Raw genomic sequence first — 27,047 nt, forward strand, 5'->3', positions numbered from 1 at the left:
GAAGACACCAGTCGTGTTGGATTAGGGTCCACCCTGTTTATCTCACTCGAATTTGGTTACCTCTGCAAAGACCCTCTCTCCAAATAAGGTCATATTCTGAGGTAATGGGAGTTTAGGACCTCCTATGAATTGGAGTTCGACCCCCAAGGAGCCTGGTTCCTGAATTTGCCTTTTCTGAATGGCAGCCGTTCTGGAGACCTTTGTCGAACGTGTTCCCTCAGGTGGCCGTAGCGATCCATCGCTCAGGTCATCCGTCCCATCGCAGACAGTGGAATTGGAGGGCATGAAATCTTCCCCCTTGGGAGCTCCCTTCTCGGCCCTCTCAGAATGACATGGACGTAGGGAGCTGACTCAGGAGACATCTGCAAGCAGTGATTTCCAGATAACAGTGCTACTGCAATTACCAAGTTAAGAAAAGCCTGCTCAACCACCACTTGGGCAATTGATAAAGTAATAGGGGGAAAAAAAACCCAACAGATTTTCTTTTTCCTGTGGAGACAGACTGTTTGTAGGAAGCAGCCCCCACATTCTGTGTAAGCAGGTCTGCCGTGGGTTTTCCCGACGTCCTTAACGGAGCCCAGCTTCTGACCGGCCTGTTCTCCCGTGGTAGTTCGTTCTGGGGCTTTGCGGTGGGACTTTATGCCAAGAGAACCCGCTGGAGACCAAGAGACAGACCAGGCTGTTGTCCCACATTCCGTCTTCACTCGATCGCAGGTTCTTGTTTTTTTGTTTTTTGTTTTTCCTGAGGGAAGGTGGCTATTGTGAAGCTGTCAAACTGAGGCAAGTTCAATGGGCTGAAGTGAAGGCGCCCAATAACAATAGCAGCTATCTCTGTCAGAGCCAGGCAGCCGACAGTTACAAGGCAATTTGGCCCTGATAGGTGGGTGATTAAAAATAACAAAAGGCAAGAAGGAGGAGAGGGGACAACCCCTATTACTCCGTGGGCTGGAATCCAAGAGGGCAGCCAGATAGTCCACGCTTGAACCTGGCCCCCAGTTAGTGTGGCGGGCCCCGGGGACGGGGCATCTTCTCGGGTGTCTCCCTGGGTAGGGTCCGGGGGCGGGGGGCGGAAGGTGGGCAGGCCGGGTGTGTGTCATGTCCATGTGTCAGGTGACTGGAGCCTGAGCGTGGGCGTTCTTCACGGTGTCACATCTCAGACTGAAGGGTAGGCGTAGACAACCGGAGGACGGTCAAAGGGAACTGCTCTCTGTGCTCGGGGGGGACCCCAGTCTAAATTGCATCTGTGATCGACATTGGCATTACCGTAGGAGCGGCCCCCCCAGCCTTGGGCCCTGAAAGGAGCCGGCTACCTGGCCCCAGGGGGCAGGGGCTGGAAAATCGATTGGCTACCGAGCGCCAGGCCTGGCTCCGGCTCAACAGAGGGGGACCTGCTGCGCCTCTGGGCGGCCTGCCGCTGCCATCGGACCAGCAAGGAGGAGCTCCTTCTCCTGATCTGGAGCCGGGGAGGAGATTCGGTCCTCCGTTCCCTGTGCTTCACGAATCGCTTCCTAAAAGGATCGGCCCAGGGCCAACCCCACAAACTCGTCCCAGCCTGTCCGCCCTTTAACCTCTAAACCGTGCGCCTCCTTCCATCGGTCCTGACGTCCACTTACATCAACTCAGCCCGGTTGTCAGCCCACATTAAACATGCGCCTGCCTGGGGGTTTTCCGGGGCTTGGGCCAGGGGTGGGGAGAGACAGGAGCCTCTGCATGGACGAATGCCTCTCTTGCCTAGCCTCGGGTTTGGAAATTCTGAAGTCAAGGAGGGGTAGAGCATCTCTGCCGAAGGGTTCTTGGCTTGGTCTCTGCCCCCCTCCGGACGGCTGTCTCTTTAATGCAGTGCTTTGTCGCTCCTGGAAAAGACAAAGCCCTTTTCCCTCGGTGCGGCTTCTGCTGGCTGTATCAATTGCGGTGTTAAATGTAGGAAAAATGGAGGGCGAGGAGGATTGTGGGGGGCGGAAATAGCCCTTTTTCTGTTGGCATCTTTCTCCGTAGATGTGAGGAGGAATGCACGTGAGACCTTCTGCCGATCTCTCTCGCAGGGCAGGACGTGGAGTGCTCGGGGACACGGGCTTTGCCATCAGGCAGGTGTGTGTCATCATCCCAGCTCACTCTCTCCCGCTTGGCCAGCTGTGTGCCTTTTTTAAATAACAGCTTTATTGCGATTCAGATACCATAAAATTCACCCTTTGAAAGTGCACAATTCTGTGGTTTTTAGAGTCACTTCTCTCTCGAGTTCCAGAACATTTGCATCGCCCCTAAGAATCCCCGTGCCATTAGCAGTCATTCCCCATTCCTCCTCACCCCAGCCCCTGGCAACTGGTAATCTCCTCTGTGTCCCTATGGGATTTGCCTTTTTGAGACATTTCATCTATATGGAATCATTTAATACGTGGCCTTTTGTATCTGGCTGCTTTCCCCCTGGCATCAGGATTTTGGTGCCTGTCCAGGCTGTAGCCCGGACCAGTATTTCACTCCTTTTCATGGCTGAATAATATTCCAGTACAGATTGACCACATCCTATCATTGTACTGCTGGGTTTCCAGGCTTCTTCATATGTTACGGATACTGGACTCATCAGGTATATGATTTGCAAAGATATCTCTCTCCCCTACCCTAGGGACACTCTTTTTAACGTTTCCGAGCCTGAGTTTCCTTGCCTAAAAACAGAAAATATACAAGTACAACCTCCCAGATTTCTTGGAAAGAGTCAGTGAAGTGATCCATTGGTGCACATCATCAAGGGAATGAATGTCTGGCATACGTTAGGCTTACCTGAGTGAGTATTGGCTGACTTTGATTCATTGTGAGATGGGGCAGGGTGTGAGCCCTCAAGTCATAATTATACATCTGACAGGTGTTACACGAAAGGTTCAAAGTGCTTTGATTGGGCTAACATGTTATTCCTGGAATGACTGGACCAGTTTGGGGGGAGTGATTACATTTGTGTTCTGAATATATTTTATAGTTCTAGAAATGAGATTATAATTACTGGCCAGTATTGGGATCTGCCACTCTCCATATATCTATTTTTATAGCTCTCTCTGTTTCTCTCTCCATCGAGACAGCTAGTTGCCCACCTATCAGCAATGTGAGTCTATGAATAACTTGATAGAAATAGCCTAGTGTTGGGACAGGTATCCAGGATTGGCACTTTCTTACCTAAAGCCAAGTCATGAAAGAATTCTTTCCAGTTTTCTATGATGTTGACCCACCGTATGTAAAACCTGCTCTGATGGCTCCCTGGTGTTCTTAAACCACTTTCTTTGATCGGTGATTTCCTCTGCAGTGATTCTTGTAATGCTGCTTCTGAATGTGTTGTTCGAAGAACTCCTGTCCGATTCATCTTAATATCAATAATAATAGAAGGAGTAGCATTTGTTAAGCGCTCACCCTCACACTCTTTTTGCGTGGTAATTAAGTTACTCTTTCCCAAAACCAAGCAAAGTAGGTATCAGCAGCCTCCTTCTAGAGATAGAAAACGGAGGCCCGGAGAGGTCAACCAGTTGACCTAGATTTGCACGGCTAGTGAATGCAAGAGTCCAGTCCATCCAACTTCCAAGTCTTCGCTCTTGCCTTTAGATCGTGTCACCTCTTAGGAGATTGGATTTTCCAGAGCCATGAATCTTTAGGCACCTGGGTTGTTTCTGTGTTTCAGAATTAGAAAGCCAGTCCCTTCTGGTTCATCGAGGAATGGTGGTACATAACAACCGAGATCCGTGTGCCATCACTGGTCAGCAGCGAGCCCTCCCTATTTTGAGAATCCTCCTCTCTCAGAAATCCAGCTCTTCTTTTCAAGTCAAGGGCAGTGCTAAGGTGATGGCCTTACAGGTATTCAGCAGGGTCACGGGCTTAGGAAACACCCGCAATGTGTTGGTGAGCCACTGTGAATTCATTTGCGCCGAGTTAAAGTTTGGAGAGAGATGGCCAAAATGACTCAACATGGCTGGCTTTCCGCATCAATGTGATTGTGCCATGTGCTGTAATTTATAGTGTAAACAAGTTTTCTGCAAAAGCTAAATATATCACGCAACTCATTTAACATGCACAGAAGGAGCCGTTAAATTATTTCAGTCCCATTACTCAAAATGTTCAGAAAATTCCTCTGTATTAGAGCCAGTGCAGGATTGGCTCTGCAGCCAAGTGCATCAACATAAATGTTGAATTCCTGGGGGAAATGCATGTTACTTAGGGAAAATATATGCCCAGACATTGTGGAGCCCCTTCTAAAACAATTCTCATTTTGTTCGAACAGTAGGATCAAATTTTCAATCATGTTACCCAGCGTCTCTGCATTTGTAAGGCTTGCAGGCGGACGTGAAGGTCAATAAATTGGTGATGCATTTTTAAAAGATTAATACTTTCCGAAATGCAGAAGTGGAAACTGAGGTTTTGCATGTCACTTGCTAATTTTGTCTTTACCTACATGGAAAGAATCTCTTGTGGTAACCATATGTGATGCCTCAAAACTGTTGAAATTGGAGTAATTATCAGAACAAATGGTGTCATTGGATGATATTAGTCTGTTTGTGTTCCTTCTGTCTACCCAGTGAATCGACATTGATACAGAGTTTTAGAAACACTTGAAGCATAGTCATCTGTGATTCCATGTTTATTTTAAAATATATTTAAAAATGGATCTAACCTTCCTACCTACCTAAAACATACCTTTAGATTGACAGTTTCCCGTTACGTGTTCCTTATCCAGAAAGGACGTACCCCTTCTCTACCTAGTCTTTAAAGGGTCTGGATCCGGAATGGGTATGAAATTTTATCAAGTGTATTTTTGGCATCTATTAAGATGATCATATGGTCTGTATCATTTTATTTGTTGATAACATGATGCAGCATACTAATGGATTTCTCAATATCAAGCTGTTCGTGCACTCCTGGAATCTGCTAGATTCATATTTTATGATCGATGTGTAGTCCAGCTGCATTTTATGTAGATTTGAATTTTCCAGATTTGAAAATGTTGATACAATGATAAAGATTCTGTACTGAAAAACTTGTTCCACTTTTGGTGTGCAAAAGCTGTAGGTGGCGAAGGTACTGTTCTTTTCCTTTTGGCTTTAACGCGAGGATACATTTCTCCAGTCTTTCTTGTTTTCAAATAAACTGACATCTGATATATGTAGGATTGTCTAGGCTGAACTGTCTTGAGCCAGTAATCACAGGAGGTGATGACGATTGGGTGGTCACTGTGTGCTAGGGACTTGAAGTTGGGTTATTTCACTTCATAATTACAGAATCCGATCAGGTGGTGCTATTATGATCCCTCATTCACCCAGGCACGGGAAAGTTCAAGGAATTTGGTCCAAGGTGACACCGCTACAGGGAGTGAGGGTTTGAACCTGGGCCTCTCTGTCTGCAGAGGAGACTCAATCCCTACCTACTCCGAGCTGTTCACTGTGCCCTCGAGCCACACACAGGTCAACTGGCTTTGCAAAGAGGAAAGTTCCTGGTCTTCCAGGACTCTGAACATTGGCTAGTTCTTGCAGATGTGTTTCGCTGGACTCGAGCTATGGCTAACTTAGCTCACGTTCATCACTCGTGGCAGAGAACAAGTCCATTAGGTGTTGTTATGCTTATGGTAGTGACACCCCCAGCCTTCGTTAGCACTTACATGTGAGCAGCACGTTCGACACTGAACATCGGTAAATGAGTTGTTCGGCGTGGCACCGGGACCTGGAAAGCAGAGATTTCTGGTAGCCTGGGGGAATAACCCTGCCCGGCACCACGGACACCCTGCAGGTATCCAAACAGGCCATGTAGGCTGAGGTTTGAACCACAGCTAATCTGAGTCTTGGCAGAACACCTAGTGATCCTCCCAGAACAGGAGAGGACAGGAAGATCTTATGATGTACTTCAAGGCCATCTGCTGCTCGCCCCCCTGTGTCTTCTGGGAGGTTGTCATGAGACCATTTCCCATACCTCCCAGGTTCTGACGAGATATGGAACATTCTGTCCCACGCCCCGCAGAATAGACCTGCAGCCTATAAAACCCCTTCACTGAGACCAGAAATGGGCTCCTTGGTAACAGAATACCCCACGACTTGCTCTGCAGTCACAGGGCACCTTTTGTTTTGCTGTCGTCTTTTCTGGTGTGTGGGACGAGGAGCGGGGGGGCGCTGGCACCTTTGGCAAGTCCTCCTTTCTTTCGTTATGTAAGTACTAAACTGTCTGAATCTAAAAGTGAGTCGCTGTAGCTTCACCAGTTGAGTCACTCAGGTCTTAACCTTGGCCTTGCCCTGGCGTGTGTGTGTGTGTGTGTGTGTGTGTGTGTGTGTGTGGCAGGTGGTACCTGAGCTCGTCTGATGGCATGCTCACAGGGCCCTGAGCTCCATGTGTCCAAGAAAGCTTTTCCAGCTCTAGCACTTTATAAGGCTGAAACCCTGTCCACGCGGGCTATGAGACCATTCCTCCTTCTACCCTAAGCAAAAGTGTGTGGGGGGAGGGGAGGGGGTTCCTTCTGATGCAACAGAAAGAGCTGAGCCTAGAAATCAGGTGGGGTTTTCATAAAGAATGGAGCGGCATCACCTGTCGACATTTTAGCTGGGCCAGAATGGTCAGATGTGACCATTTTGCTTAAACAATCCGAAGGAACGTGTGACTTCTTTATGTATCAGCGTAAAGCAAATCCTATCTGCTGTGTCAGTTCAGGTAAGCGGCCCTTTTGGACAGCCTTTCTCACAAAATGGGTCGGAGGAAGAGTTTAAAGCCCTCTAAGCTAAAGTGTTGTGTTCCAGCAGCCGAGAATTCACAGTGTCTCAGATGTAAGAATTGGTCCTTGCCCCCACGGAGTTTCATGTGAGGCACAGTGGCTGTCAGCAGGCACGATTTGTAGTGCACTTAACAGCGACTTAATATTTCAGTTGTTTTGAAGAGTTTCCATAGATAGAGATTAATGGACCAGCTCGATGAAGGAGTTCTTTACTTAATCCTTTAACAATTAGGAGCTGATGTGGAGAGATAAGTAATGAAGTATCCTCTGTGAGTGGGGGGTACTTTGGAGGTAACCGCAGGGGTTATTTTTTCTCTCTGATCAGCTGTGGTTGCTCTCAGAAGCTGATGGAAGGCTGAAAGGGACAACCCCAAATGAAAGGCTTCGTGGTGAGAAGTTGGCATTTCCTCCTCAGTTATGAGCAGGGCTCACCAGGTGTGTCCCCAGAAAGAAAAGTTGAGGACTAGAGATGCCCCTGCCCAGGAGCCGAGGCCTGAGTGCAGCATCAGAGCCCGGGGAGAACGAAAGGACATCCGTCAATACAGAGAGGCAGCCTAGTGGAGGGTGTGTGTGTGTGTGTGTGTGTGTGTGTGTGTGTGTGTGCGTGCATGCTTTGGGCTTTGGTAGAATTTGTGATATAAACTCCATGCCTCGCAGAGTGGCTGAGAAGACTGTGGATGTCACGATCACCAGTGTCCCAATCACCAGTGTCCCAATTCAGTTGATTCTGACACGTCTGTACAATCCGGTTCCTTCTCTTCTCCATCCTCACTGTCTCTGCCCTGGCCCGGGCTGCCACCCTCTGCCACCTGGGCCACGCCAGTGGTGATCTAACCGGTTTCCCTGACACCTCCTTCTTCTAGTCATTTTATATATAGTCTTTCCTCTCAGAGATCTCTACTTCCGACCTTCCGTGCTCCCTCCACGCCACCCACCCCCACTTGGAAACTTTGGTTTCCCACCTCCCCACTTTTAGAAAAAGGCGTGGCCCAGTCTCCCCCCCAACCTTCCTCCTTAGGCTCCTCCCTTTTCAGTAACACATATCTACACGTAGTATATTTGAGCCAAACCAAGCGTCCCACTCTTCTCGAAACTTCAAGTCTTTGGGCACCTCTGTCTGTTCTCCTTAGGCTTCTCTCTCCTCTGGGACTCCCCAGGAAGTTCATTCTGCCTTCAGGGCATTGCTGGAAGGCCACTGCTCTGCGTAGCCTTCACCAGCCTCTCAGTGGAGATGTAGACATTCCTCCCTCCTTACACACCTCTAGCACTGAATTATAACACTGTCATCGTTTGCCGATGGAGTCTTTGTCCTTGCGAAAAAGGGCCAGCTTATTGGGGGAAGGGCCCACATCATACTCCTAGTTGCTTCCCTATGAGTGTGTTTCAAGCACAGTCATAGCAAGTAACAACGATAGTAACTGTATTGATTGACTGCTTACCAACCACTTTACGTACATGATCTCATTTCATCCTCATACTAACCCTCTGAAATAGGGACTATTACTAGCCCCATCTTAACAGATTAGAACACTGAAGCTATAACAACTCACCCAAGCCCACACTTGGTAAGTTTTAGAGCTGGAGTTCAAATTAGCAGAGCCCAACTCCGCAACCTGTTTCCCCCACAAATATTTTCTCAAGGCTTTAACTTAAAAGTCTGATTCCATGACCATCCTGCTGGGAACCTTGGAAAAGCCCAGTCTGAGGGCCAATGCGGGGCCAAACAGTTTGAAGATCTAGGCTATACGCTCGACTATATGCCCAATGAATGGTCTTGGGTGAACCCCTATTAATCCACTTGGATAGCTCTCTCTTGCCCAGGATGACTCAAATGGTATCATTTTTCAGGGGCGTGGGTGTAAAAATAATGTCAAATGTCAAGATCCCTGCTTGGGATATTTTTTAAGACAAAAGATTCTCTTTTCTCCTTTGGAATTATCTCAGCATTTGTTTTCAGGTCCAGGTGGGTCCACCGGGTTCTGGTCTTCTCTGGGGAAATCCAGCCTTCGATGTTTTTACACCCACACCCCTGAAAAATTATACCATAGCGTTATGGTGTGTGCAACATTATTGAAAGCCATCAGATTTCTATTAGGCAGTTTGTCATTTGCATGATAACATTGAGTTTCCCGCATCGGGAGAAATTATATAACCCAGAGAAATCTACCAAGAAAATGAAAATCAAATTCAAAATAATGACCATGGAGCAGAAAATTGGTATTGCGCTGAATTTATGTGATCAATTCTAAGGAAGTCCAAGGTTGGAGAGGTGGCAGTTTGATCCAAGTCAATAGTCATATATATCAAGGCGCACACTATTAGCTTTGGCTGATGTATGCAATATACATATAAATCCATACATACCACCTGTGCATCTAGAGAAAGGAGATCTGTTCTTTTCTTTTTTCCTGCCATTGCCTTTTATGTACTCAGCGCTCTGCCCACACAGACTATTTGGCATTTCCTGATCTTCGAGTTACATATTATTTTTTCAACGTTTATTTATTTTTGGGACAGCGAGAGACAGAGCATGAACGGGGGAGGGGCAGAGAGAGAGGGAGACACAGAATCGGAAACAGGCTCCAGGCTCTGAGCCATCAGCCCAGAGCCTGACGCGGGGCTCGAACTCACGGACCGCGAGATCGTGACCTGGCTGAAGTCGGACGCTTAACCGACTGCGCCACCCAGGTGCCCCGAGTTACATATTATTTTATTCCCATTGCACAGAGAAGTAAACCGAGATTCAGAGAGGTTAAGTAACTTAAATTTATCTAATTAAATTCTATTCAATCTCCTTGGAGCCAAAATTAACCCCCAAAATAAGACCTGAGTAGATGAGCTGTTTTCGCACTGGGCAGGGGAAAGGTTTCTTGAATTTAAAAGAGTTTGAAAACCATTGGCTTAAAGCAGAGGGTCAGCAAACTTTTGTATGTAAACGCTCAGATAGTAAATATTCTGGGTTTGGGGGGGCTGTATGTTCTCCATCACAACTACCGAACCCAGCCACGGTAGCACAAGAGCATAGCCAATATGAAGATGAACGGGCATGGCTGGCTTCCAGTATGACTTTATTTATGGATAATGAAATTTGAATGCCATGTAATTTTCATATGTCATGAAGTATCATTCTTCTTTTGATTTTATTTTTCTCAACTATTTAAACACGTGAACACCATTCTTAACTCATGGGGCAGTTTAGGAACTGAGGGAGGGCTGATTTGGACGGAGGGCCTCAGTTTGCCAACCCCTGCCAACTGTATCCTTCCTGAAGGAGCACTTTACCGGGTGCTCATTCTATGAACCCCCTTCTCTGATCTGCGTGGCAGGGTGCGTGATCGAGTTTAGACCCAGGCCGTGGGCACAGGGCTAATGGGCCCCACCCAATAGGTCTGCATTGGCCCTCAGACTGGGCTTTTCCAGGATTCGCAGCAGGGTGGTCATGGAATCAGACTTTTAAGTTAAAGCCTTGAGAAAATTAAATGCAGCTTCTCCCAAGAAAGAAGTCTGAACACCCTTACCTCAGGGAAACAGAATGAGCGCTTTGAAAAATATCACTGCCTCTTCCTCATCGCCTGCCTTGCTTACCAGCAAATGATTCAGTGCTGCAGAGGGTCCAGAGCACTAGGTAGGAAAATATATAATTCCCTGAGTAATTCTAAACCAGTCATGTTTCATTCCTCCCAGCCTACTTTATGAAGAGAAAGTGCCCTTTAAGGAGTCAATAGGGCTAAGTTACTCTTCTAGAAAAGGGCCCACAGTACGATGGCTCCTAATTTTTGTTTAGAGCTTAAAACCTGAGTGAAGCAGTGTCCACACTCCCCACCTTCATCCCCACGTCTGCCACCGCACAGTGTGGACAGCAGCACTGGCTCTATCTCCAACACCATTCCAAGTGCAGTCTCCCAGTGTGGACTACAGAGGGGGACACTCAGGCTACCAGATGGAAGCTACCAGAGAGCAGAGGGCAATTCCTAAGGGGCAGAACGTTCTAACAATTAAAGCTCCTGAATACTAGAAGGGCATTGCCTGCTGCCCAGCAGACAATGGCTTATGGCCATGTGGTAGGGATGTTGTAGATATCTCCATTGGATGGCAAGGTGAAATAGATAACCCTCACAGGCACTTCCAACTGTAAGAGCCAGGGTCTATCTGACCGTTAGTCACCAGCATGGCAGCTATTTCCACGGATATTTGGAAGCTGGACTCCAGCCAGTATCAAGTGGTACGCCTGACAAGCTGTCTGCCCAGAGAGGTACCATTTTGTAATTCAGAAAAAGGCACAACGTAGGCTTGCAGCCTACACGTTCAGGATTGTGAAGGTTGCTTCTGAGCAAGGATTCTGGATCAACTAAACAGCCTCTGAAGCCCCAGTCTTTTTTTTTAAGTTTATTTATTTATTTATTACGAGAGAGAGAGAGAGAGAGAGAGAGAGAGAGAAAGTGAGAGAAAGAGAGAGAGACACAGAGAGAGAGGCAGAGAGAGAGAGAGGGAAAGAAAGAATTCCAAGCAGGCTCCGTGCTGCATCACCAGCATGGAGCCCGATGCGGGGCTCGATCCCACCAACCGTGAGATCATGACCTGAGCCAAAATCCAGAATCGGATGCTTAACCGACTGAGCCACCCAGGTGCCCCCAAAGCCCAGCCTTTTATACAAAGCTTAGAGCCAAATGCATATTGGAAGTTCCTCGTGAGAGTGGCATGCCCAACGACGAGGCGCTCAAGGTGAGTACAGCTTCCAGCGAGGGACCAAGTCACACCACAGATATAAGGAGCAGGATATCAAGGCCACTCTTACTTCGTTTTTAACTTCCCCTTGGAACTGTATGTTTCCTCAGGGCTTTCAAATCTCCAGGGGATCTTAAGCGCTCTGGGAGGATCGCAGGAAACCCCAGACAGCCATGATGGGTTTCGAACATTCTTGAAGAGTAAACCCAAGCACTGAAGCTTTGCAAACTCCTTCAAGAGCTCTGAACCATGCTATTTGACACCTCTGCTTGTCTTTGGGTCACCACTGGAGCTCTTTGTTTTCTTGTTCCAATCTGTAAAGTACCGTTTCTCAGGTAATAACAATAGCAGCATATATTGACTCCTAGGCAATTTGTAGGAAGTTTATTTTCTAATCCTTCCCCAACTCTCCAAAGTAGATATTATTGTTGCTCATTTAAACATGTGAGAAAATGCAAGATTTGAAGAGTTTCATTAACGAGTTCAAGAGAACAACCCCATTAGAAAATTCTGTACTTGAACTCAAGTCTGTCTGTCTCTCAAGCTCTTGCTCGTAAGCCAATGCTGCCTCAAGGAAAGGCTTCGTTTACATAGAGCCTTCTGTAATCCTGTACCAAGCCTTCTATTGTTTCCTCTTCAAAATCACCTAAGCATTCCACTATTTATTTTTGAGAGAGAGAGAGAGAGAGAGAGAGAGAGAGAGAGAGAGAGAGAGAGAATGCGAGCGGGGAAGGGGCAGAGAGAGAGAGAGAGGGAGACCCAGAATCCGAAGCAGGCTCCAGGCTCTGAGCTGTCAGCACAGAGCCCAATGTGGGACTCAAACCCATGAACCATGAGATCATGACCTGAGCCCAAGTCAGATGCTTAGCTGACTGAGCCACCCACTCACTCCAGGACTATTTTATTTCTTGATAATACAGAATTGATATGTCATGGTAAAAATAAAAACCAGAGAGTTTTCACACAAAGACAGGCGCTGCGAACTACTGGATCCTGAACAAACATCTGGAGTCACTGAGGAGGCCTCCTTTGTTCTGTTTTCATCTAATTGAAAAGGGAAGAACAATTATTTTTTAAGATTACCTACACGGGAGATTTTTTCACACTGTAGGATACCCAGTGTGTGATGAATTTGTCTATGCAGTTGTGACCTCCTGAAAAGAACTTAGCATTTTTCTTCTGAGACTACCTTAACTGCAGTGGGTGTGAACGGTGCTGCTATAATAATTAAATCCAAAATCTTTCATAATCCTCCTCGTTCCCTAGAGTAGTGTTCAGTATTAGTTATGGATGGAAATGCAAACAAGTACATGTATATTCAAGAATAAAGCTTAATAGGTCAGTGAAGGAGCCTTTCTAGTTGCTTCCTTGACTTGTGTTTACCAGGACTTGAATATATGCATCCAATTGTCCTTTATTAACAACCAAATCCACACCGAGCTTGTTGCATGGGGGGCGGGGTGTTTAATGTCAACCGCTATGGAGATTGGTTGCCTGTTTCCGGAATTGTACATCGGAAGGCCATTCATTTCCATGTTAGAATCACATAGAGTTGGTTGGAGAATAAGATAACTGCTGAGTTCAAGACTGAAATCTGACTCTGGATGTGCTAGTTCTCCCTGAAGAAGACCCATAAACCCGTTTCTGGATTAAGCTTTGAGACTTTGTGAGATGTTTACCTTCAGGTTGTTCAGCAAATGAAGATGAGAACAAGGTCTCAGAAAGGCTCTGCTTGTGATTACTTGTTAATGGTGTTAATGGTGTACATTATTTCTAACTATGATGCAATATTTCCAAAGTAATGATACCCTGCATTAATTTTGTGCCTTCCTAAAGCATTTCACATGCTTTTGCTCATATGATGCTCACCCCCACCTCCACCCTGTGAAAGAGTTTAATTATTATCCCATTTAACAGATGCGGGACACAGATGAGGTACAGAGACAGAAAATGCCTTTCCCAAGATATCAGAGTTTATGATTAGCCAGCACTTGAATCCAAATTATCTTGACTCCATGTCAGTATGTTTTGTGGGGTTTTTTGCTGTTGTTGTCGTTGCTGTTGATTTTATTTAATATACCATCCTTTGTAAATTACACCCTCTAGGAAAACATTAGATATTCTCAAGTTCTGGCTGGAGATGGTCTGAGTTCCATGTTTGCCTCCATGATTTCCTAGCTTGCATAATCACAAACAAGTTCTGTACCTCTCTAAGCCTCACTGTTCCAATGGAAAATGGGGCTAATAATAGCCCCTCCTTCATAGGGTCCAAATTACAAGCTTCTGGTCAAATACTTGGCCCTTTCCCTGACACATAAATGGGTCTTCTGAATGGGAGTAATTGTTGATCATTTATTTTGCTCAACACTTCTGTGTAAATTAACATGTAGACATTGCCCACCTATATTAAGACACACACACACACACACACACACACACAGAAAATGAAGCCCTTTATGACCACCATAAGTATTAAAATATTTGACTTCTATAGCTTATGAGAATGATACCGTTTTCGTTTGCCACAATGTGTTATAAAGAATTATTTGTTTGGAGTCCTAAGCCTGCAATTGCAAGAAATGTGAAGATACATTTTGTCTTCTCTAAGATCTTGAAAACATCCATTAGTCTCATGAAGGACAGTCATAAATCTCACAAGTTTAGTTTATCTGAAACCAACTCTAACAGCTATCCTTCCTAGCAATCATTCTTTATACTGGTCTTTGGTTTTCAGACCTCAGTGAACATGTCCTGATCTTATGTGGCTGAGCATGAGAGTAGGGGGGGCGTGTTTTCTTTCAGGAGTTATTGGCTACCCACTCTGACCCGAATCTCTTTCTAACATTTGAACATAAGTTCTCAAATAATGTATTCCCTCATTTATCACATTAGAAGTTGCCTTTTGCCTTTCAACGTCCCTTCTGGAAAAATCACACAGGTGGAAATTAAGAGATGGGAGTTGTAGGACTGGCTCTCGCACAACTAGCTGTGTGACCTTGAGCAGAGCCCTGGACTTCTCTGAACCTTTCTTTCCTTGTATGCAAAATGAGGGTGGTGGACTATCATTTCTGGGAAGACAGAAGTGAGTAAGTTGCAGCAGCAGCCCACATGGGAAGCAGGGGACACTCAGCGGAAAGCAGGGCACTGATCCAGCTGGAGCCGGGGGCGGGGCAGAAGGAAAAGGTGTTCTTTCTGAGACGGGGGTTCTTTCTTGAAAGCTTTTGCAGAGGAGGTGGGATCTGGCTGAGCTATAGAGAAAAAATAGGATTCACAGAGTCGAAGAAGGAAATTGTAGCCTGGGAGCTGAGCCTGATTCCGAGTCTGGAAGCAAGAAAATGGTAATCAGTCCAAGGAGGCTGGGACTGCCCCCATTTGAAGGCTGGGAACGAGGTCTATAGTTGCATTCAATACATAAAAATATTGACACCGATTGCTCTTCGAAGGCTATGTAACTGGCATTTTAAGATAATCAGTCACTCTTCCTGCTGTGGCTCAAGTTTGGGGGTAGAGCGGATGGCACTGTAGGAACAAGAGGCTCTGTGTGCTCGATAAACAATTTTGAAAGTGCTAGTTCATCATCAAAGTTCGTATCTTTCAGGTACCTTGCCTTAGGAGAGAAAGATTTCTCATCCACATCATGGGCTTACATCTCTTGGATCAAATTTTACGGGAAGAGATCGGTCATATATCAAAAGGTTAATGACTAGCCATTTCTCGCCCAGCTATTTTGTGGCCACAGAGCTGCCACAGTGCAGAGGGCACTGCAAGGCAGCAGAAGTTCACTGGGCCTTTTGCCTCTGTCATCCAGAGAGCCCCAGCAGGCTGCGACAGCAGCCTCTAGAGCCAGGGGCTGTTACCATGCCCCTGTTCTTTCATGGGCGACTCGGAGCATCTTTTCCTGTAGAGATCCAATGTCACGTTCCACTCCACAGTGATTGATCAGTACATTTATTACACTTTCAGTAGTAAAAATATATAGACTCCAGTCATCTCTGGAGATGCTGAAATAGTCCTTTTCTTCCCCTTGATTTAGGGGAAGGTAGAGCGGGAAGATGTGTGCGGAATATGACATAAATATAAGAGCTCAAATATCTAATTAGCTGAAAGAATCTTGGTTCCCTCTGCACCTTTGACAGAATTGCAGCTGTCAGATTGTAGCTCCAATATTTTATCCTCATTGCAAGATGTATCTGAGGATGGTTTCGAAAAGACGCTTTGTAACACGAACATCACCCTGCTTTTTTCGTAGGATGCTTGAGGACGACTTGAAGCTGAGCAGTGATGAAGACGACCTTGAGCCGGTGAAGACCTTGGCCACTCAGTGCACCGCCACTGAGCTCTACCAGGTAGGAGGAGCCTCGGGCTTGGGTCGGGACCTAACGGGAGGGAGCAGAAAGAACGGGAATGCCTTTGCCATCTACAAGCCTACCCTCTGCTTTACCTCTGGGCTTTAGAGAGAGGAAAAGAAGCAGAGATCGGCATGGTGTTCTGGAACAGGTTGAATCGGCTCTCAGTGTCATTCAAGCTGTAGTGAGGGGAACACCCCTTCACCCCCTCCCTCCGCTCCCCTGTCGAACGCACAAACTGGTCCTCAGTAAGCCACAGACTGTCTTTCCCCTCTCTTGGACTAAGTAAGCATCGTCTCGGGTGAGGTGTAACTTTAGTGACCCCGCTGCGAGGCTCACAGGCCACGCTCATTCATTAATTAGGGCATCACGCGAGTGCTGCGCCCCCTCCCCCCCCTTCCCAGGTGCACCGCTCGGAGCACCTGCCGAGCACTGGCGCCCGGCATCCCACAGCGCGCACGAACCTTCAGCCCGGAGGCATGTGGCAAAACCTTGCTGCTGCCCCATCTTCGTCCACGCTGCATCCTAAGTACTTACGGTCCTTAGCGCCACATGAGACGGCAGACACTTGTTTGCAGCGTTTCCAGTGAGACTGGCCTTGTCGGTTTGCAAAGGCCAAGTATCGTCCACGAAGCAGGAGAGCGGCAGCGTAGCGTATCGAGCCAGTGATGCTTCTGCGTTTTCTCTGTGACAGGACTGTGTCCCAGGTGGGCTCCACCTGGGTGTGTTTATCACCTTAGATAAGGAGCGTGCAAGGGTTGCCTTTTCTTAAAGCTGATACCTGACCAAGTTCTTTTCTACGGTGAAGTTGGCTAAGTCGGGAAAGTGAAAGCAGACGGTTTCAAGGGATGCTCATGTCAAGGTAATTGTCAAGTACAGAACTCCAGGCTCGCTAAATGTTCTCAGACGGGTCGGCAAAGACAAGCTTGGGAAAAACTCCCAAGGCTCGCCTCTTCCGCTCTCATGTGCGGTTGTTGGCCACGCTGAAACTCCTACCGTTTGGTGGAATTTTAAATTTGAAGTCATCTGCCATGTTATGCGGCCAACACTTTACTCTCCGTTACTTTCTCCTCCTGATTCGGCTTGCGTTTTTTGTAATATGTAAAAATTGCATCTCTGCGCTTGGGTACCTCATCAAGGACCGGCGCCGTCGTCTCCCAGGGGCTCGCTGTCCCCGTCCCGGATGCAAGCCGTCCCTCTCCTATGTGAACCAGTGTCTGTTATTGCTGCTTTCTGCATTTAAGATACCAGTGACACGGATTGTGTCGGTAAATCAAACAAAAAATCCTACATCATTGAGTTTGACAGATGCAGCATTACTTTTTAATGGAAATGTTTAACACGGTAATCAACAATAAGTGGGAATAGATTCTGTGCATTGACTTCCTCTCTATGGGATTACGGACATGCAGTCTGCTTTTTAGCTTCTCACGTTGTCATATTCTGTATTTACCTGAAGGACTGGCATCAGGTCTGTGGGCCCGAATCATCTGGGTTTTTAGGATGTGTGTTCGGGGAGTGTGTCAGTGCCGAGACCCCTGGATAATCGTAGTTGGTGCGTTGGAGGCTTTCCGTGGCGTGCTGCCGTTAGACCAGTCATGCCTCCACCAACAAAGCTTCTCATTTGAAGGGGAGATTGAACCGGGGGATCTAAGGCAGGGCAAAAATGACAACTTCTTCCCCCTCGCTGGGCCCAGGGAGCAAGAACCAGATGCAAGGTTATAAACATTTATAAATGAGCCCTCGGTATAGAGTTTGAGGACTCGTTAAAAGGCAGGAAGGCTAAAGACCAAAAGAGAATGTTTGTGCAGGAGCGGACTGGATAGCGCCAAGCAGTGTTTGTTGAGCTCCAACTTCATGAGGCCTCACTTTTTCTTTTTTCAAAGATACGTGTATCGAAATGATTTTCCTGTTTTGTTTCATCGCGGTAAAATTCATGGCACGTAAAAGTCACCATGTAGCGCATTCACCAGATTGTGCCCCTGTCACCAGTTCCAGGATCTTTTCATCACCCCCGAAGGAAATCCCTCATACACGAAGCAGTTTTTCCCCATTTCCCCCCTTCCCAGTCCGTGACGACCAATAGTCTACTTTCTGTCTCTGCAGATTTGCCTATTTCATAAATGAGTCGGAAGGTATGTGACCTTTTATGACCGGCTTCTTTCACTTGCCGTGATGTTTTCTAGGTCCATCCGTGTTGTAGCAGCGATCAGTACTTCATTCCTGTTTATTCTTTTCTTTATCTATTCATCAGTTGACGGACATTCTTTCAGTCTTGTAACCGGGACCATCACACTGCCAGCAACATCAGGAGGCGAACTCAGGGCTCCCATTCACAGAGCCACCCTTATTCTGTGCCTGATATTAAGTTAGGTGCTCTGTCTTATTTGAACCTCACCAATAAACCTTAGAGGTAGGTTTGCACCCCCTGTCTGAGCTACAGAATTGCAGCAATACTCTATTTGTGCCAGGATGATGGGGGGGGGGGACATATAAACAAATGCATCAGCGCGCATTAAGTGATGCATCCAAGTGGCCAGACCACACCATTGGTTTGAGCTGACATTATACTTATAAACTTTCTCAGAACCCGGTGGCTACATCCATGCAAACATAGTCCAAAAAAAAAAAAAAAAAGTCATTAGCTTTCGGGAGTCTCAGAGCATCTCATCTGTCATCATTGTACCTGGACTCACCTAAGGAGATCCAAGTTGTCCAAGCTTAGTGAGAGTAGATACCGGACCGGTCTTTTCCAGAAGCCCCTAAGACCTTACGCCGGAGTCTGCAACATAAAGAATCCCATGAGAATGCATTTCCAATGTGTGTATGAAAATGAAACGCAGGATCAAGATGTGTCAGTTTCTAATATGACATTTCGGTCCCAAGTCTCTCATCATCTACCCGCCACTGGTGCCCTCCACAGCAGTAATTAGCCAGGCTGGGCAGCTCCCGTGCACAAACCCCAACAGAACAGTTAGGATGTGTTTAAAGGCTAAGCATTATTCCTACAAACGGGAATGGGGTTTGGAGTATGAGGCTGGAATGGGTGAGCTGTGGAGACTAAGGACCGTTTAAAAAACAAAAACAAAACCTTTTCAACAAAAGGTTTCACCTCCTTGTGATGCTTTGAAGTCAGGGATACACAATCACTTAATGCACATAGTTTCAGTGAAGAAGCAATGGTGATTATACCCTGAAGTGTTGGTTAAAAGTTTGTGTCTTGGGGCGCCTGGGTGGCGCAGTCGGTTAAGCGTCCGACTTCAGCCAGGTCACGATCTCGCGGTCCGGGAGTTCGAGCCCCGCGTCAGGCTCTGGGCTGATGGCTCAGAGCCTGGAGCCTGTTTCTGATTCTGTGTCTCCCTCTCTCTCTGCCCCTCCCCCGTTCATGCTCTGTCTCTCTCTGTCCCAAAAATAAATAAACGTTGAAAAAAAAAAATTAAAAAAAAAAAAGTTTGTGTCTTTCCTCTACATTCCCTGCTGCATTTTGCTTTCTTGCTTGGGACCGTTTGGGAAGCAGATACGCCATGGATGGACACAGTTTGAATCTGGCTCTGCCTCTTACTGGATGACCTTGGGCTCAAGACCTAAGCGTGTCTGAAATGGGGGTCACAATAGCACCTATTTTATTAGGTCACAGAGGATTTAGCAACTAAGTGAACGGATAGAGTCATTGTCACTACCACTGGTAACAGTCTAAACCATCTCATGTTCTTGGAATGCTAGCTGCGTGACTTTCGATTTGGTTGTAAGGAATAGGATGTTAAAGAGAGCCACTGAATTAACTGCCTGGAAAACAGCCAGCGTGTGGCAAACCTGAGCGAAAAGGTTCTGTGTTGTCCTAACATGTATTAGCTGGGTGTGCCTGGCCGTGAGAATTACAAGTGTAGTTGTGAAGAATGTTCTGATAACCACAAGCGCTACACAAATCAGCGGTTATTCTTCCTTGTGGCCTTTTTAAACATTCATTGGAAGTCCCTTCTTTTGGATCCATTGGTACACAGATATTGCCCTTCATTTTGGCCTTGGTGTCCATAGGGATCTGCTAGGAACCGGATTGAATGTCTTCACTGCCCTAAATGCCCCATAGGCATCCATTGGCTATGAACACCCTTTCCTCCCCTTTGACCCCTGACGAGTTTTAAACCAGACGTCACAGGGAGAAAGGCCAGGTTGCCAATGACACTACACCAAGTCCTCCAGGAAAATTACGCGTCTCTAAACATGAGTTTTTCTTCAAAGGCCTGATGTGGGTGGACAGCTGAGTCATACCTTTTGATTATGCTTCTTATTTCCCCTCAACTCGCCCTGGAGAAAGACAGAGGGTATGCTGTGATGCTGTCCTCACGCTGGCTTTCAAATCTTAGGAGCTTCCCCGGAATGGGAACTAAATCATCACTTGAAATGGACATTGGACATTGGAATGTTTCGGAACCGTGTTTGAAATTGATACAGCGTTTTATAGTTAGTGACTACATAAACGTCCCTGGTGCAGTATGTTGGGTTTTTAAAAGCTGGATATCACTAACACGGTGGGGAACTACATGATACCCATCACCCAGCTGACTAGGTCCCAGTTTTAGGTCTCAGCCTCCTCTCTTGGCCTCATAGATACAAAACCCCGCCCTGACCTTCCCCATACAGCACTCACTGAAATGCCATTTTCCAGGCAGGCATCTGGGGCGGGCAGCGACGCCGGGGTGTGCCCGCTGGGGTTTGGCAGGCACGATGCAGTCGGCCAGGCCTCTCGAGAGCGCGCGCATGCGCGTTTCCTCCACGTGTCCTCGCCTTCAGTTTTCCTTTTGGTCAAATTTTCCTTCGTATGGTTCTTGGGACTTCAAGAACCCCTGAAAATGAGGAGTTAAACCTGGAATCAATTTTCATTTACAGCTGAGAAGCAGTTATTCATGCTGGCCTCGCAGCTCAATAAAAGATCCAAAGATATAGACCTTGTGCATCTCTTTCAATAGAAGCAGCCTAATCAGTCTCAAATGTTTTTTTTTAACAAAGAAATTGTATTGACAGGTTTATTAAAATTGCTGTCTTTAAAGTTTTAAGCTACCCACAATTTGACCTAGTCCAAAGACTTCCACACGTTCTGGAAACATCTGCTTAATGTTTTAGTGCATGATAATCACGACGTCTGATTGACCCAGCCCTCGAGCGCAAATCGCACACTCTCCTGGCAGGACAGTCTGTGGGGCCCGGGCTCTGAACCCAGGCTGGCTCGGAGCATGGCTCTCTCGCGCCCCAGCCCTCCCAGACTGGCATTAGAAGCAGCACACTTTAGACACCGTAAAGGCTACAAAGAGATGGGTATTGTTAGAAACCGCCTTCAGGGCATTTGAATATTAATACCATCTTGTTATTAATGTGAATCAGACCGAAATGTTAGAGGACTTCATTTAGCTCCGTGAGGAGTTTAGCCAATGAGTCCTACGATGGGAAACGATCGGTTAGTGACCAGGCTCAACTCTTTACCTGAGATACAGCCCGACGTGGTGTTGGTGCTTTAAAAACAGAGCTGAACAATTCAGGTTTGCTTTGACCACAGAGGCTTTCCAATGAGTTGTGTCTGGATACGTTATTGCAAGTAGCTCCTATGTACCCAGCTTTATTTAACCCGATCTTCTTTCTTTTTCTGCCTAAGGATCACCCTAGTACCCCTAGAGATGGGCGGTTCATTCAAAGCGTCACTAGACGCCAGTATAGGGGGTGCATCTCAAGTATGTTAACATTTACGAAAACGTAGTGTCTTCACAGCTCTTTCTCTCCACTCCATAATTTTATTTTTTGACTGAAGGTCGCTGATTGCCTCACACGGGTAGCTTGCTTTTTATCCAGGCTCTTGATTTTGGTTTCACATTGGCTTGTTTGTTTCTGTTACTGTTGGGCCACCTCCCTGGCTAGGTCGTCTGTTACTGGACCGTCGCAAATGAGCTGAACTCCACGGTAGCAGAAGATATGAATATTCTGGCAGCTTTGGGATGTGTTCCTTATACCTGGGATGCATATTAAACTTCCAGGACATAGCAGCCCAGTTCAATGAAAGCCTGCTTTTATGTTCCAAGCGTGCTAACGAAAAACGATGTAGTAACTCTCGCGCCTGCTATTAGCTGGCTCTTTGGAAGCCGATGCGCCGTCGTGAATGCATTCGTTGTGACAGCAGATACCCTGCCCTGCTGTAATCGGTCCTCTGTTTTAGCCACAGTTCTCCCTCATCATGCTGAACAAGTTGTTACCTCCCCAGGGTTTCTCTGCATTTCCATTTACTTTGTTATCAGCGGAAAGGCTGGGGAAGGCCCTCTTCAGTAATGACATCAATATGGCACACACAGCAAGACAGGTCAGCCTGTCAGAGCTAAAGAAACAGCAGATAGATTAGGATGAAACCAGGTGCAAAATAACTTTGATAGAGTCTTTTAATGTAAACAGTTTATCTGTCATTGCCTTTCATTGAAATCCCCCACAAATGATAGAGTTTGGGCAGTTGAGGCTGTAGCATGTAGCTGAATAAAATGTGTACCTTGTCATACTCCAACTATCCAGCAATTAGAGAATGAGAGGACATTTTAATTTATTCATTAAAGACAGGAAAGTAAATAGGATAACATATAAGGTTAATAGAATAACATTGGCCCTCATACTCCCAAGACTGTGTTTCCCATTTGGCCGTGTTAGCATCGAGACCAGATTAATAAGAAACTGCTTAGGGCTTGTATGATGTGATTTTTTAATATGCTCCAGGCAAGTCTGTGACTGTTTAGAAAACCTGAGCGCTGATTTTTTTTTTCATTGTAATTAGCTCTTCTACATTTAGTAGCAAATATTTTGACTCGTAATCTCCGTAGATTACCTTTTTATTGTAATCTCAATAAAATGCTTCGAGCACGCAGAGAGGCAGAGAAGTGCAGCTGACGACCAGATACTGGCTAGTGTCCACTGCAGAGCCACTGGGAGTTTAAATCGGACATTGGTGAGGGGGTGCTGTGCACCCTAAGAGCCAAACGGAAACAACAATGGGTTTGATCTGTAATTTCAGAAACGGTGACTCTTACGTAGGACAGGGATGAGCAGGGCCTTTTGTTACATGGCACATATCTGTAAAGTGCATGGTAGGGCTGGTGGGGGGTGGGTAGCAGCCACCTCTGGGAAGCTGGGGATCCCTCAGTTGACTTGAATTGAACTTGCCCTTGTCACTGCCCCTGGGATGGTCCCGTCTCCACTCTCACCCCAGCCTTTGTTTGGTCCAAGCATGTTCTTTTCTTAGACCCCTTCATCACCCCAAGTTGGGTCCCAAATCCCTGGTTGGAGCCTGTCTTGGAGTCAGTAGCCAACAAACCCCAGGCAGCGTACCATGGGTACTGGAAGTTTGCTGGAAGTTTCCAAGTCTTCAATTTAATCAGGGTTCTAGCATATACTAGAGCAAAATGAGCATCTTCAGTAAAAGCTGGGTAATAAAACCCTGCCAGACTGAAAATGTGAGGTTTTGAAATTTATATGCCGGCTTTGAAAAATATACTGGGGGCTTTGGTTTAGGTCCCAAGAATGCTTTACTCTGTTCCCCAAATATCTGCCATCTGCTGGAAAAGCTACCAGGCAGGCTGCAAGGACCCGGGGTGTCGTCCTGAATGGGAAACAGAATCTGACTTATTCTTAAGCAGCTCTATATTTTTCTATTTATTTAGTAAGAGGAAAGAGCATAAGCATTGTAAATACACAGAAGAGGTATCCAAATTTGAGATTAGCTACCAGTCTAAGACTGGCCACTCAAAATTCAAGTAGGTGGGCAGATAAAAGCAGCAGACGCTTCCGGAATGTATGGGATGCCATAACCCATACTTCACAGACGATCTCATAGAACTCTTTGGAACATTAGACATAAACATTTGGAAACTTGATAATAAATCTTGTTTATTGTTAATGGAGGTAGACTCTGCTTCCATATTTAGCCGTGGCTCATGCGTGTATGACTGCATACTTGCATATTGTATAGACTGCAATACTTATGTATTAGAATATAAAATGCCAGACTTGAAAATAACCGTGGAGAGGGGTGCCTGGGTGGTTTAGTTGGTTGAGTGTCTGACTTTGGCTCACATCATGATCTCACAGTTTGTGGGTTCAAGCCCCGCATTGGGCTCTGTGCTTACAGCCTGGAGCCTGCTTTGGATTCTATGTCTCCCTTCCTCTCTGTACCTCCCCCGGTCATGCTCTGTGTCTCTCTCTCTGTCTCTCTCTGTCTCTCTCTCCAAAAATAAATAAACATTAAAAAAAATTAAAACTATTGTGGAGAGCCTTTATTCCAGCTGCCTCATTTTGCCAATAAGGACATTGGGGCACAGAGAAGTCGGTATTTGCTGTTGTGAGATAATAGAAAATATATATAGGGATGCATTAGTCTCTGGCCCTGTTTCCTGGCATGGGGCTCCTAAAACCCTTGTGATTTCCTAAGTGATAAGAGCACTAGGAGCATCTTTTGTTCTGACACTTGGTCTTTGAGCCCTGTGGCTGATACAGGGCACCAAATCCCTTGGAATTTCCTGGGTGATAGGAGTGTTCTAATGAGGTGACTCTGCATGGGCTCCTGAATGGTAGCTTCTCACCAGAAAGACAAAGTCATGATTAGAAGCTTGGAACTTTCAGCCCTGTTCCTCTACTTGATCCTGCTACACGTGTGCACGTGCACGCATGCACACACACACACACACACACGTACACACACACACACTTCTCTAGAGAAGGGAGAGATTGCAGAAGCTGAATTAACAATTAATCATACCTATGTCAAGAGGTCTCCATAAAATCCCAATAGTATGGGGTTTGGAGAGTTTCCAGGTGGGTTAACACACCACATCCCAGGAGCGTGATTGATGAACCCCAAGTCCACAGGGACATAAGCTCTTACACTTGGGACCGCCCAGACCTCACCCTGTGTATCTCTTCATCTGACTGTCCATCTGTCTCTTTTATCACGTCCTTTAACAAACCGGTAGACATAAGTAAACTGCCTGAGTTTTGTGAGTCGCTCTGGCCAATTTGTCGAACCTGAGGAGGGGGAACCTCTTGTTTTTTAGCCGATCGGTTAGAATGACAGGTGACAACTTGGGCCTGCAATGAGCATATGAAGTGGGAGGTGGTCTTGTGGGACTCAGCCCTTAACCTGAGGAGTCTGACACTGTCTCCAGGTAGAGAGTGTCAAAAGTGAGTTAAATTGTAGGACACCTAGCTGGTGTCACACAGAACTGCTTGGTGTGGGGACAATCCCTCACACATCTAGTGTCAGAAGTATGATGAGTGTGGTAGCAGTGAGAGAGTAAAGACGTCTCATAGGTGGAAGACTAAAGGGTTTTCTAATACAGGTATATGGATAATGGTGGGTGTAGTGTTCTCACCCAGAGGGTAACGTGCTCTTAAGGGACAGAAAGCCTGACTACACTAGTGTGCTGATGCTGAGGATGCATCATCAGTGTTCACTTCATGGAGGTTGTAGAATACTTTCATATAATGGGGTACCTACTATGCACTAAGAATATCCTTCCCATTTTCCTGCTCACATGTGGTAAGGAGAGAGCCTCTATTAGATAATAGAGGCTCCCACCAAAGAACACATGTCATGTTGCGAGAGGTGTCCCTCTGGCATGAGGGGCAAGAGGGGCAAGAGGGCTCAGGTTGGCAGTGGAGGGGAGAAAATTGAATTTTCAAATCCACCAATATCAGGGGACAATAGTAACTAAATGCCTTTTCCATTGGTCCTTCTAATGGGGAGAATAAATAACTCAAGCCAATGTTGAGTTGCTCTGCCTGTTGTCTCCACATTTACTCCGCTTAGAGAATGATTAATGTCAGCAGAAGACTCTTCTGAGTGAAACATGCTTCTTCACCAAAGACAGTGCATTTTTCATTAAGTTACAAGATAGCAAAAGTTTAGATATAAACAAAATCGCCAGGTGACAAATGGATCTTGCTAAAGACACTGGAAAAACTCCTACAAAGTGCCATGTTAGCAAAATATATATACAAAACAAATATGACCTGCTACCAGGCTACTGTTCAACTGGCACTAGGCAAGGTCTTGAATGGCAGGGTGGGTGAACTTGATTGATAGTTCGCCGAGCAGTAGGAAGCCATGAAGGGCTCTGAGAAAGTCATGGCCAAAGTGGAGCATAAAATAGGGATGGGGCGCCTGCGTGGCTCAGTCACTTAAGTGTCTGACTTCGGCTCAGGTTATGATCTCGTGGTTCATGAGTTCGAGCCTTGTGTCGGGCTCTGCGCTGACAGCTCAGAGCCTGAAGCCTGCTTTGGATTCTGTGCCTCCCTCTCTCTCTCTGCCCCTCCCCTGCTTTCTCTCTGTCTCCCTCTCTCAAAAATAAAAACATTAAAAAAAATTTAAATAGGGGTAAAATAGAGAGACCAGAAGACCAGTGAAGGGGCAGTGGCCATTGTCCAGGTGAGTGGGAAGAGTAAGGAGGGGCACAACCTTCTGCCGAAAAGCAGACTGGGAAATCCACCCCGGCAGTGCCACCCCGGACTCCTCTCTGGGGTGGGAATCGTAGCCCCAGGTGCGCTCGCAGCACGGATCTAGATACACATATCCTAGAGCTCAGCTTTTCCTCCAGCGCCCTTCCGTGCCCAGAGTAGTGCCCAGGCCTATCCGATTCCGTGGCCATCCGCAACTCATTTATCTGATCAATGTTTATTAAGTGACTGTTAGCTGCAAGATGCAGTTCCCTCCGCCTGGAACAAATTTCCTGCAGGCTCTGCCTGTCGGAATTCTATGGCTGCCCCTTTTCTGTCTAGCACGGGCCTACTTCATACACACATAGAAGTCAGTGAGTTAAACCAAAATGGGAGAAGCCCAGTACTCCAACGATAGGAAACGTGTTTTTACTTCCTACAGGTTCCAGGTTCAAACACGTGACATTTTCCACGTTTCCTTCTGTGCACCTCTTCAGAGGGTTAAACGCAATAGGTGGTATTTTCCTAAAGATTTCAGTCCCTGGATATACAGTCAGAAATTCAGGCAGGCATTCAGGTGTTGCAAAATGCTGAGTGACATTTTCTCCTCTTAATCTGCCATCCTGCCTATGCACGTGAGCCGCCCGCTGAAACCCCAGCCTATAGGATATAATGTGAGCCTCTGGCTGTTTCACTCATTCCAGTGAAGTCTATTTAAATGCTATAATTAAGCAATTCCTTTTTATATTTGGGCAAGTGTTCTCAGTATATGTCTCTTTACTTGATTTAACCAATTC

The 27,047-nt window shown here is 46.4% G+C and overlaps 1 protein-coding gene across 2 annotated transcripts in view; it reads left to right on the forward strand.

The window, feature by feature from the left end:
• Window positions 1-27,047, forward strand: part of AFF2 (AF4/FMR2 family member 2) — a 280,441-nt gene that overhangs the window by 168,079 nt on the left and 85,315 nt on the right. For both annotated transcript variants that reach the window (XM_032592102.1, XM_030305099.1), the window contains one exon: window positions 15,699-15,795. In XM_032592102.1, the coding sequence (XP_032447993.1) occupies window positions 15,699-15,795 (97 nt within the window). The remainder of the gene's footprint in view (window positions 1-15,698; window positions 15,796-27,047) is intronic.

Source organism: Lynx canadensis, chromosome X (genome assembly GCF_007474595.2).
Source record: "Lynx canadensis isolate LIC74 chromosome X, mLynCan4.pri.v2, whole genome shotgun sequence".
Classification (NCBI taxonomy): domain Eukaryota; kingdom Metazoa; phylum Chordata; class Mammalia; order Carnivora; family Felidae; genus Lynx; species Lynx canadensis.